Here is a 13,030-nt window from a genome sequence, read left to right as displayed (position 1 = left end):
CTATTGTACTGCATTATAGTTATCTGCAATTTCACATTTGAGGACATTCGGATTCCTCTGCACTGAAGCACTCAAGTTTCTCTCCAGTTCGATTAAAAGGGTGCTTTTGTCTTCAAGCAAAATGGATAACGTTATACTTGACCATGTTAAAGTTCATCTGTCAAATTTTTGGTCAGTTCATGTAAACATGTCCATTTGTAATTTTTTTTTTTCTTTGCAACTTAACCCACCTATTTTAGTGTCAAACTAAATTTGCTTTCACATGTCCATTTGATTGCTGTATGGCCAATTCCCTACCTAGGAACAAGCTCATAAGCATCTCGCCCAAAACGTCAGCTTTTGTGCTCCCGAGATGCTGCTTGGCCTGCTGTGTTCATCCAGCTTCACACTTTTTTTTTGTTACAACTGTTTTCTAACCTGCAGTCACTTGTTTTTTGAAAATGTGCTCTGCCATTGCTTTCTACATAAGTCCACTTTGCTTTGGTTTTCAAAGTACCAGAGTCATCCTCTAACTTAATGACACCTTATGCCTGATTTTTTTTAAAAAATGCTTTTGTTTGTAGCTTCAGTTTTCTTGACCTTTCCTAATACTTTTACCTTAACTAGTATCTGGTTAAGAGAACCAGTCAGTGAAATGTGTTTTTATTATCATAGCCTAACTGAAGATGTTCCAATTTTTGTCTGCACCATGGGCTTCCCAACTATTCCATGCCCTCTTCATGTTTTTGAACCACGTTATCGACTGATGATTCGCAGGTGTATGGAAACTGGTACCAAGCAATTTGGAATGTGCATTGGAAATGAGGCTAAAGGGTAAGTGAGAGAATGTGCATCTACTTTGTCTCCACAAGCTACTTGAAATGTTCATAGTGCTGAATCGAGGCTGATACTTCTATCTCGTTTTCACCTGAACCCAAAGGGCATTTGATTTAAAGCCCATTCCACAGATGAGACCATGTTAAGCTCTGACAATTGAGTGCCATATTTGGAGATGTAAGATCTTAAAGTGCCTGTTTACTTACTCAGGTGGACATGAAAAATCTTTAAAGGTACTGTTCAAATTGCAGGAGGGATTTCCTAGAATCTTCCTCATTTTAACATTCAACAAATGTAATTTATGTCTTCTAATCTGATTGCTGTTGAGACCTTTTGAGCATTAATTAGCTTTATTTCCATATGTTATGATAGTGATCACCCCCTTCAGAAATACTTGAATAGTTTTGAAATGTCCTGATAATCTGAAATGTTTTGTATGAGAGTTTTTTCAATTCCTCACTTTTTATTATACAATGACACATTCTTCCAGAGATTGAGACTGTCAGACATGCTTTCTTTTCAACAATGTGATGTTGAATTCCAGTGGGAAATGGTAAACAAAAATAATGAAATTTTACTACCTAAATGGGACCCAGGCATGTGCTAGTAGAAGTCCACATAATCAATGTAAAAACACACACTAAGGAATAGAAAAGTAATACAGGTGGTATAAACATCACTGTTTTCCTTTTATTTACAGCATAAATCACTTATTTTTTTAAAGTCAAAGTTGCATTATTAAAACTTTATTGGCAGAGGGCCTTCTCACTTTGCACCCTCAACTGATTACTCGGACATTGCAGTAATACTGTAAACTTTCATTATTTTGAGTATACAGTTTTTGCCAGTTTACCGAGGGTGCTGATTAAACCACTGTTTGTAATATCAAATTCAAAAATGATTGAAGATTTTAGTTGCCTTGTAACCTAACAACATGATCCAGTGCTGATGCATTGAATTATGAATTACTGAAGACATGAATCAACAGGCACATGTTGCTTCACTTTTCAGTAGTGTTGTGATTCGGTTAGGAACCACTGACATTTTAAAAAGAAATCTGTATTCTTTTATTAGCCGATAGGATCATGCCACAAGACTTCACATTTCTAATTTAAAAAAGCCACGATTTTCAATTTTTATGTTTTGAAGTGTATACAAGGATTGAAATTAACATTAACTTTATATGGTTATAACTGTTATGCATGGTGACCTACTTCTTCCCCAATAATTCTTTCTGAAGACACATTAACCTGGAGGCATGGGATCAGGGGAAATGTGCCAGATTGGATTCCAAATTGGCTGACCCTTGGAAGACAAAGGGTGGTAGTGGATGGAAAATATTCAACGTGGTGCTCAGTTATGATTGGTGTACCACAAGGATCTGTTCTGGATCCTCTTCTATTTGTGGTTTTTTTTGGTAAATGATTTGAATGAAGGATTGGAAGGGTGGACTAGTAAGTTTGTGGATGCTGTAAAGGTGGGTCATGTTGTGGACAGTGTGGAGGGCTGTTCTAGGTTTCAAAGGGACATTGATAGGATGCAGATCTGGGCTGAAAACTGGCAGATGGAGTTTAACCCTGAAAAGCAAGGTGATTCATTTTGGAAGGAGAAACTTGAAAGTAGAATACAGGTTCAACAGAAAGATTCTTGGCACTGTGGAGGAGCAGAGGGATCTTGGGGTTCATATCCTTAGTTCCCTGAAAGCTGCCACCGAGGTAGACAGTTGTGAAGGTGTATGGTGTGTTAGCTTTCATGAATAGGGGGATTGAGTTCAAGAGCCATGAAGTTATGCTCCAGCTGTACAAAACGTTGGCTCGGCCAGATCTGGAGTATTATGCCCAGTTCTGGTCGCCTCATTACAGGAAAGATGTGGAAGTGTTGGAAAAGGTGCAGAGGAGATTTACCAGGGTATTGCCTGGAATGGAGGGAAGGCCTTATGAGGAAAGTTGAGAGAGCTAGGGGTTTTCTCTTTAGAACGATGAAGGATGAGAGGTGACTTGATTGGGGTGTACAAAATGACCAGAGGTGTAGATCGAGTAGGCAGCCAGAGACTTTTTCCTAGGGTGGAGGTAGCTATTACAAGGGGACGTAGATTTAAAGTGAGTGGAGGTAGATATAGAGGAGATGTCTGAGGTAGGCTCTTTACTCAGAGTGGTAGGGGCGTGGAATGCATTGCCAAAGATGGTAGTGGAGTCGGCCTCGTGAGGGGCGTTTAAGCAGCTATTGGATCAGCATATGGATAATAGAATAAGGTAGGGGTGCAGGTTAGATAGACCTTAGGATTAGTTGGCACAACATCGTGGGCCAAAGGGTCTGTACTGTTTTGTGTTCCGCTTGGGAAAGTTAGAGGATTGAAAAACTTCACCCAACTGCTAGATAACTGTTTAAAGTAATACCTCTTCACCTCTGACTTCCACACTCCTCCTCTCAACTGCATCTCCCACCCAGACTTCTGAGCATCCCCAAGCTAAGATTCCTGCCCCATGTGAAAAAGAGGGGGTATGTTGCAACACTAGGTATTTTTCTCTGCTGGATTGATGGATTCCTGGACAGGTTCATGGTGAGGTATTTGTATCTGTTTATTGAAATGGCAGTCATATCTTGTACATGTGTGTTTCTGGTTATTCGGATAGAGCAGGCAGTCTATTGAAATGGTTTGCCTTTAGATTCAAAAGATGATTGATTAAATTTAGATTTGCTGGCTATGACCTTGTTGTGATTAAGATTACTCTCTACTGCCTTTTATTTTTCTCTTCAGGTTTGCTGATTATGGCTGCATGCTTGAAATAAGGGATGTAAAGTTTTTTCCTGATGGTCGTTCTATAGTTGATACAATTGGCAAGAGTCGATTTAAAGTTTTAAGCCATGGCCAAAGAGATGGTTATAATACAGCCAACATTGAATATCTCGAAGATAAAAAGGTAAATGTTTCCAGATTTATTTAGAACATCTTCCCACTTGAGCTGTAGTATACCACTTAAATTCCAATTTGAAATAGTTCTATGATCTGTCTCAAATAATCTCAACTCCTTGAGACCATTCTTAAGGAAAAAAGGCCTGAATTGATGTTAACCTTTTCAATAAATGAGAATTGGCAAAGGTGCATGGACAATGCGCTTTTAAATAGTGACAGTTGAGTTTCAGCTTGTGTTTCTGTTAAAGTCAGTGTCCATAATCTCTCTCCAAATCTTCTGGAACAAGTAAGATTGGACAGTGTTCTTAATGTTCCTTAATGCAGTTGAGAAGCAGGGTGGTGTAGTTTTAATTAATGTGAAAATAGCTTTGTCAGAAAGTACGAGATTATTAAAAATAAGAATGTAAGAACAGGAGTATGCCATCAGCCCATTAAACCAAAACATTATCTATTTCAGCCTTCAATATACTCAGTAATAAAGAATACAAGTTAACCTGTGGATACAGCAAGCAATTGGGAAGGAAAGTGGGATTCTGGTTTACTCTGCTTTCCTATATCCCTGAATATCCACATTGAAAAGTTTCACATCTACTTTTTTAAAAAATACTTCTGCTTTTCTGTCTTTGCTACTGATGTGACTCATCGCATTGTATTCTAGTCACACTTTTTTTTCTTTTGTTCAGTTGACGACTTATCTTTTTGAGGTCTCCTTTTGTCATCTTTGCAGCTAGCTTCACACCTAAACTGTATAACCTACAGATTCGGCATGTTCTGTGCTCATCATGCAGAAATAGCTGCCTCAGTCTCCCTATCCCTCCTTTCCCCTGAGAGAAAGAACAAGCTTTCTTCTTCCACACCCATGCTAACTTTATAAAAATGAAATAGAATTTTTATTGATATTACTCATGACACACACTTTTTTGTTTTCATTCGGCACAAGGATGGTGGGGGGAGGGCAGGAAAGTATAGCAGAATATTGCTTGTGACTGTTCTGAATTCAGCATGACAATAAACTCAGTTATTGGAGTTTAAAAACAGGCCTGGGTTGCCTCCCTGCTAGGAAACTGCAAGATATTCATACTTGTCCAATGACCAGGACAGAGTCTCCAAGCCTCATGAAAGTGATAGGCATGTTAAATTCCAGAAGTAGTTATATGGTGAACTAAGATGGATGGGAATTAGGGATCAGAAGATAGTTAGTCAGCGTTTCTACCTGGATACAAGTATTCATCAGAACTAATTGTTTCATAACATATGGATGTCACTAGATAACTCCTCCCTTTTATTGGCCTTGAACTGAGGAGCTTGTTATACCGTTTCACAGAGCAGTTACCAATTAGCATAGATTTGGAGTAAACATTGTCATAGATCATAGTGTGGAAACAGGCCCTTTAGCCTAACAAGTCCAGACTGAATCCTTGCAACATCCCACCCAGACCCATTCCCCTATAACCCATCTAATCTACACATCCCTCCAAGACTGTGGGATAATTTAGAATGGCCAATCCACCTAGCCTGCACATCATTGGACTGTGGGAGGAAACCCACATAGCCTGTCGCCTGAGGGTGGAATCGAACCTGGGTCCCTGGCGCTAAGGCAGCACTGCTAACCACTGAGTCACTGTTGACAAGTAAAGACATCAGATCTTAATGTCCCTAAAGGACATTGGTGAATCAAACGGATTTTATTGATTGTTGATCATTTTATTTACCATCTGTTTTTGACAAGATTTTAATAATTGAATTTAAATTCCACCAGCCTGTTGGGGATTTGAATGCGTCTCTAAAGCACTAATCTGGATTTGGGGATTATTAGTTCAGTGACCTTACCACTGTAGTAATGTCTCCCTCCAACTAAAACTACAAAATTGCTCTCTCGCTCTCGAGCCCCTCTTCTTTATAGATTAAGAAGGCAGTCCCAATGCTCACGTTTTGGAAAAGCTACAGTCAGACTCGTATACCAGTGTGTATTCCACAGCTCAAGTGTCTCATGCTTCGTATTTGTTAGTTAAAAACCAAAACTATAGAAATTTGGTGGATTACTGGAGGGTTAGTTTGCTACTACTTTGGACTGAACACCAAGATTAAACTGCATGAGATTTGAACAGTTTATCTAATTTGGGAATATGCTAATGAAATCCAATGTAACTGCAGATTTAACTTGTTTTTGATATTTGAAACTGTAGGTACTAATTCAGTTGCAAAAGTTACTTACTTCTATTTCATTTTCATGATTGCTAAGGTCGAAGGAGAAGAGTATCGTGAACTAGTCTGTCTGTCTGACTCAGTATATGACCAAGCTTTCACTTGGTTCAGTTCCCTCCAGGACAACATGAGAACTCAAATTCTGAATCATTTTGGACCAATGCCTGGCAAGGAGTCTATACCTCAGGTACATGCAATTGATTGCAAAAGTACAACGTTGCACATTTTCTGAAGGTGATGGAGGTGTATAATAATTTAGCCATGTAACTGCTTTAGAACCAATCAACTAATGTCAGTTGCTTGAGGTAAATAAAACATGGGCTGGAGCATCTGAGAGCACTACAGAATAGTAGGATGCAAATGCTTTTCAAATATAAAATGATGGTCTGTGTTCTGTGGTCAATGACCAAGGAATGGCTATCTCTGTACACCTTGCTGATAGCTGTTGTTGTAGTCATAATGTTTTGATTTCTGATCAAAGCTGACCATGAGATGACATAATTTGGCTGTAGAAATGTTATTTTGAATACCAAGGGAAGGTCGTTAGACTCCCTCTTAGAGATCACCATTGCTTGGCAGGAATGTTGCTTGTCATGTCTGCCCATGCCTGAAAGTTGTCAAGAGCTTGCTGATATTGGGCATGGGTTACTATGTCATCAGAAGAGTTGCAAATGGGACTGATAACCGGTTATCAGTGAGTGTCTCTGTTTCTAACCTTCTGGAGTCATTGACGATTAGACTCCAGATAGAATGCCTTCATGTCTGTGGCCACCAACAACCACAGTCATTTTCCTTTTTGATACCACTAACTGGCATCATAGCTGGAAATATTTTCCTCCTGATTCCCAATGATTTTCATTTTAGAACAGCTCCCTGATGCCCCCACTCAGTAAAACACTGTCATGAGTAATCCTATTGACCAACTGTCTGGAATTCTGTTCTTGTCCATCTCTGGACAAAAACAATAGAGATCTGGAACGGAGCAGCGTGTTGTGGAGTGTTTTTTAATGGCATTGCCGATGACCCCTTAGATCACTGAGGCTGGGATGAAAATTTAGACAAATTTTTAATTTGTCCTCTTTTTGTTTCATAGATGGAACCAACCTTTTGCAGTTGTTTTGTTTTTGGTAGTTGTACTGGAAAACCTTGACTAGAAGCATGACCAATTCTAGAGGTAACTTTTGAAATGGAGAAATGAAATTGGCTGAAAACTGGCTTTTTATGATGGTAGGGACTTTGGGAGGAGGCTGAGTAGATTATTCACGTGGCACTTCAAATGAAAGCTGGTTGCAAACCTCTGAGCTGTGCTACTATTTGAGATTAGAAGTGTTCATGGAGTTGCTTCCTTCCATTTTTTTCTATCCTCCACCATTCACTGGTGGACCTGGTCGGAGTACTGAGTTTTTCTTCTGAGATCCATTTTAGTTCTATTTGTAGCAGGTGATTCCACTGAAATAATCCTGCTTTGATTTTTGCCAAGATGGGATTTTACATGTAGGTGTGCATGTGCTGTTCCTGGCATGCTTTTCTGTACTACTCCCTGAATCATGTTTGGTGCACTCATAGAGTGAGGGATGTGCTGTTATAAACTGTGCCAACAGATCATTAGCACAATAAATCTACTAGTTAACAGATGTCCAGGTTTCAGCTGCTAGACTTGTTCTGAATCAAACCTGTTAGCGTAGTACCACCTGGCACAATAAAAGCTGTCCATTCACTTTCATGAAGACTTACTGTCTGGCGATCGCTTTTGTTTTTCTCCAGTATTGCCACTTATGACAGATTGGGGATGCATCAATATCTCACTAGGTCATTTTGGAGTGCAGGGAACAGTTGACAACATATTTGTGGTCTGAGGTCATGTATAGGCCAAATCACATGCTTACTAGTTAAAGGACTTTAGGGGACCAGATAGGATTTTGAGAACCTTGTAGTTTTCTGGACACTTACCAGGTTTCTTCAACTAATGAGATTGTAGTAATTGAGAATTTATTTTGAGGAAGATTTGATAGTAGTGATTACAGTAACTTGTGAAGAAATGAGACTTAACACTTCTGACCCTTCAATATCTGCTAAAATTAAACTGCTACCTGTTAAATATTCACTTTCTACTTAATGCAGCAGTAATTCTAATTCTCACTACACATTTTTAGTAGGGAGCTAGAATGCAGGTTCAGCAACTTCATAATATTACATTTATTAACTCTATAGCAAGATACTGTTGATGTTCTCTGTGACTGTGTGTTGTTTTCAGGGCAGTACTTTCCCAGCATGGATGCCAGAAATGTCACCCTAATTTATTCCATAATAACAATTCTTGCTAGTGCTGTGTTTCTCAAGTTCTGATCTTTGCTACAAAGGGATAGAAGGAAGAAATCAAACTTTAGCAAATACCCTCTAGCAGTCAACTGGATGAAAGCCTTCAGCCAAAATCAAACATGTTGGAGGGAAAAGAATCTCATGACTGCGAAAGAGTAAACTGAGTTTGGTTTCTGTCACAGATTCCATCATGAAAATTTTGCATTTCCAGAAGAAAACATGAATGTCTGATTTTTAAAATCCAATTTTTTTGTAATGTATTGTTTATTTTAACTATTGAAACCTACAGCACTTCATATTTACAGCACTTCATATTTAGAGACCAAGGTAAAGTGGTAATTGGTGTGGGACATCATCTTTCTATTCCTTTTATGGCATATGGTTTAAGAGATGGCATTTGAGTACAAAAACACTTGACTTTTGTTTTATTTTTTGTTACAGTCAAGTCAAAATGGTCCTGCGTGGTGCTGGTGGCTGTTAGCTGTGTTACCTTTAGAAAGTCGTGCTCAGCTAGCTGTTCTTTCAATGACCTCACTCAAAGATCGCCTTATTGCAATTCGCCGTGTATTGGTATTTGTAACCCGACAACGGCTTCGATCACTGTGATATTTGACTTGATGGGACTTTAAAGCTGCATTCCAAATATTTTTGAAAATTGTGTTTAATCAGTATTATGTTTTTGATCTAATCGATTTATGAAAAACAAAGCCCAATCAACCAGGTTTTTAAAAAAAATTATTCAAATTGTATAACGAAACTGGGTAGTGAGCCATTCCTTTCAACGTAATAAACCTGCAGTCAACAAGACGTACATGCAATGGTCTGAGAAACGTGGGTTGGAACTGTTCTTTCATCCCAGATGTAGTTGAAGGCAGAGATATTGATTGAAAGGTAGTCTCTTTTAAACGTAGACTTCTCTGAAGTCAGTCCCCCCAGTAATAGCAAGTTTGCATAACGCAGCTGTCCATAGTAAAAAGCAGCAGACCTGGAATGTAAAACAAAGATTTTAAAAAAAAAAGTGAAGTTCTGAGTAAATGCTATGTATGTGGAACTGAGTGACTGGGACAATTTGACCTGCTTGTACAAAGTGTTGAGATTTGCAATTTGAGAGTCCTGCCCATTGTCTTAATCGGAATGTCTAGTATTGCATTCTGATTTGAATTTCAGTCATTCTGTTCAAATATAATGTTGATGTACTGTGCAAATGTTATCAAACCACCAGTTCCACCTCTAGAAATGATGAATACTTTGTTTATGGAATGGCAAAAAAATTTGCTAGTATTAATGTTTGGGGTTAATTATATCACAGCAAGCTGTAGGGAAATGTGCTGCCTCGGATTTGGGAGAGTTTGATATCAAAGTACTGGTGCCACAGGTTGAAAGCTTGTTGTTCAGTAGTGACAATGGTTTGAATTTTGCAACCTGTGGATTGAAGGCTGTTGAACAAAGATGGTTTTTGTTAGCCTCAAACAAAAATCTCCAGCAAAACTTTTAGTACACCTCCTGTGTACAGTTGCTGATAGTGTTAGCAATTCCAAGACTGCATCAGCAAGTTATGCTACGTAAACAGCCAGAAATGTTAAAGCATTCACAGGCAGGCAACGAACCAACCTGCCAACCAGTCGAAAAATACAAAGCTGTAACAATCAAATTAGTTTTTCTTAAAAGAAAGTGAGTGTTAACGATTAGGACACTCAAGATTGAAGCTGAAGCAGAAAAGGGAATGCTTGGGAAAATTTTCATCCGAACAATTGGTTTTGCTAATTTAGTGAGGAAGGGAATGGGAGTGGGGGAAATACTGAAGTTGAACCACCTGTTTTCCACAACCGTGCCCCCCCCTTGATTATTGCAGTATATGATTTCGCTGATTGGCATCAATTTTACTGCAGTAAACTTGATATTGTGTTTTGTTATATTTTTCACTTGGATTTGCAATTGTTCTGTACCATTGAGAAAGTGTTGTGTATGTGAATATTAATTGGCTTTACTCCTGTATTTGAGCCCAACAGTTTGGCTTTTTTTGGTCTAACAAATTGTTCATTGCTTTTCTGCTATCAAGTTTATCTTTGCATGGTTGAGCATATGAAGACACCATTTTGGGGAATTTGCTTGATCACGCTATTGAGATGACCATGTCTCTGATATTTTTCTTGCACTTGTAATTGTTGAATTGATTCATCTCTGGAATGTTATTTTTTGTTTTATAAACACTTTATCATGTATTCGTGTTCCTTTTGAGTTTTATTCCTAATGTGAACAGAAAAATAATTGTAAATTTTAATCTACTTAATTGATATAAAAACAAATGCAAATAGCCATTTCATTTGGAATTAACATTTAATTTCAAAGGACAAGGATCTGATTTCTGTTGCTCATTATACTGGAGAAGCTATTTGATTTAAGGGTGCAATCTACCTTCCACATTTGGTGCCATTATTGTATGCAGATATCTTATGAATTTCTGTACTTTTTTTCTTCTGTTTTACATTTTAAAATTATTCTCCAGCTCTTGGCCATTTTTGTTAGTCTCTTTTGAGTTAAACCACAGTGATTCTTTACACTTTAACTGTAGCAGGAAAGAAATTGCTTTACTGGCTTTTCTCTCCTTTCTCTCTCTTTTCTTTTCATTTTCCTCCTAATCCTCTGTATTTCTCTGGCACCTTCCTGGTGATTTTCAGATGGGGCTCTCCTCTGCGCTCTCTTTTCTCTTTCCTCCCCCAACCCCAATTCATTCCCTGTTTGATATTTTGGGAGTACTTAATTTCATATCACTTTTATATGTTGTAAAACACTGGCAATCATTTTGAGATGTTTTATTTAAATTTCCAGCAACCTCTGTCCAACATAACATGTTCTGAAAGGTAATGAACATTTTGGTTTGAGGTAATTTGTGATTTTTTTTAAAAAAAAATCCAGTGTTACTGTGAATTGTTAAACAGTAATTATGTTTTTATTTCACGTGAAGATTCTTCACTAGTTTGTAGTATGATTAAATTTTTACAATTTCATAGGCATTTTCATAGAAATGTCGCTTTAAAGCAGCAAGCTTCTTGTATTTGTTCTAAAATTTTAAAACCAAAATGAGCAACATATATATATTTGTTACAAGAAAATGGCTCACATGAACGTTTATCCAGATAATGTCACCTGAGATTTAAGTTTGTACTCGTCTTTGGTGTTCGTTCTGCTATGTGTTCTAAATTTAAATAGACTATATCCTGATGCAGAATTTTGTTTTGTGCTGTTGTTAACACTTAAGAATTTTCAAATGTGGCTATATTATCATTACAATTGCTGCCTGCCGAGCACTTTTTCATTTTATAAACGGCAGTAATATATGCAAAATATCTGGTTTAGCACACTGAAACATGGCATCCAAAATAATTTACAATGGTCAGAAGGAATCTGGCATTCAGTATTTTAGCAATGAAAATATGTCAACGCTAGGCCCAGACCAGTTTACACTTATTATAGTTGCACATATACTCCAACATTGAACTTGAACTGGAAACTGAATAATTTTTTTATTACCATCAACAATCTGCCAGACGTTTCTCATTACAATTTGTTGTAAGTGACTAGAGGCCTTTTAAACTAAGATCCTTTTTATTTACTTGTTAGAATCTTTACACTGTGAGACATGCTACATGAAATGTTTTGAATCCGTATCTTTTCTGTTTCAGAAATGGATAAAGCAATATGCTGCAATCTCTTTTTTTGTCTGTGTATATATGTATGTATTATATTAAAGTACAAAATATATTTATTTGGATTAAAAACTTTCTGAAATGACCTTTTTTTTGCCTCAATGTATTGCCTGCCACCTCATTCACGATAACTAGCAATAGAAGCCTTTTTAAGCCTAGATAGGAACGCCATACAGGAAGTAAAGACAGGCTTGTGATGAAGAAGGCTTCACAAATTATTAACTTTATTAGAGAGGACTCAGTACCTCTGCTTTACAACCTCCGTTCTATAAAAACCAGGACAAAGTAACATCTTAAAGTGACAGCATTGTCACACCTTCCCCAATGGTCATTAATAAAGCCGATAGGTTTTTATTATAATCAAAGATATTTTAATGGTGCCATTTGTTGAGCTTAGCCTTCGATTCTGCTTTATTAATTAATTTCCATAAGTGGGATTTGTACCATTTGCGCAGATTACTGCTAGTACAGCGACATAGCGAGTTTTGAGAAGATTTGTAGTTCAGGTTGAGGTTCCCACTACGCCTCTGTATGAAGCAAGATGAGAAAGTCAGAAAGGATATAAAAATTTTTATGCCTAAATAAACTTTTAGAACCTTGCTCATAAACGTCACTGGTCATCTGTCATGTCGGTTAGGAATTTGGCAGCAATATTAAATGTTTTGCTGCAATTTGCATGACAAGGGAATATGAATTGAAGAGATGAGTAAGTCAAGTAGTAAAAGAAATCTGCCTATTCTTTCACCTTGACCATTGCTCTGCGTCATCAATGATCTCTTAAGCCAAGGGTTGTCCTTGTTATATAACTTTTTTTTTGAAGAGGCAGGTATCCCATCACCAAGTGCCCTTTTTATTTGTACACAGGCTGTGGACAGCCAGCACAGTCAGTTGTCTGAACTGAGGAGATGTTGTCGATGTTATCTTGCCCACTATATAACAGTGTGGAGCTGGATGAACACCGGCCAAGCAGCATCTCAGGAGCACAAAAGCTGATGTTTCGGGCCGTGACCCTTCATCAGAGAGGGGGATGGGGAGAGGGAACTGGAATAAATAGGGAGAGGGGGTAGGC

At 37.9% G+C, this 13,030-nt stretch overlaps 1 protein-coding gene across 2 annotated transcripts in view; it reads left to right on the top strand.

Annotated features, from left to right (window-relative positions):
* Window positions 1–12,046, top strand: part of lonrf2 (LON peptidase N-terminal domain and ring finger 2) — a 32,280-nt gene extending 20,234 nt beyond the window's left edge. For both annotated transcript variants that reach the window (XM_048532867.2, XM_048532866.2), the window contains exons 9-12: window positions 655–813; window positions 3,575–3,737; window positions 5,973–6,122; window positions 8,696–12,046. In XM_048532867.2, coding sequence (XP_048388824.1) covers window positions 655–813; window positions 3,575–3,737; window positions 5,973–6,122; window positions 8,696–8,860 — 637 coding nt within the window. In that variant the 3' untranslated portion in view covers window positions 8,861–12,046. The remainder of the gene's footprint in view (window positions 1–654; window positions 814–3,574; window positions 3,738–5,972; window positions 6,123–8,695) is intronic.
* Window positions 12,047–13,030: the final 984 nt, after the last annotated feature.

The sequence above is a fragment of the Stegostoma tigrinum genome, chromosome 6 (assembly GCF_030684315.1).
Source record: "Stegostoma tigrinum isolate sSteTig4 chromosome 6, sSteTig4.hap1, whole genome shotgun sequence".
Taxonomy (NCBI): domain Eukaryota; kingdom Metazoa; phylum Chordata; class Chondrichthyes; order Orectolobiformes; family Stegostomatidae; genus Stegostoma; species Stegostoma tigrinum.
The sequence above is the reverse complement of the archived record's forward strand: the minus strand, read 5'-3'. Positions and strand labels throughout refer to the sequence as shown.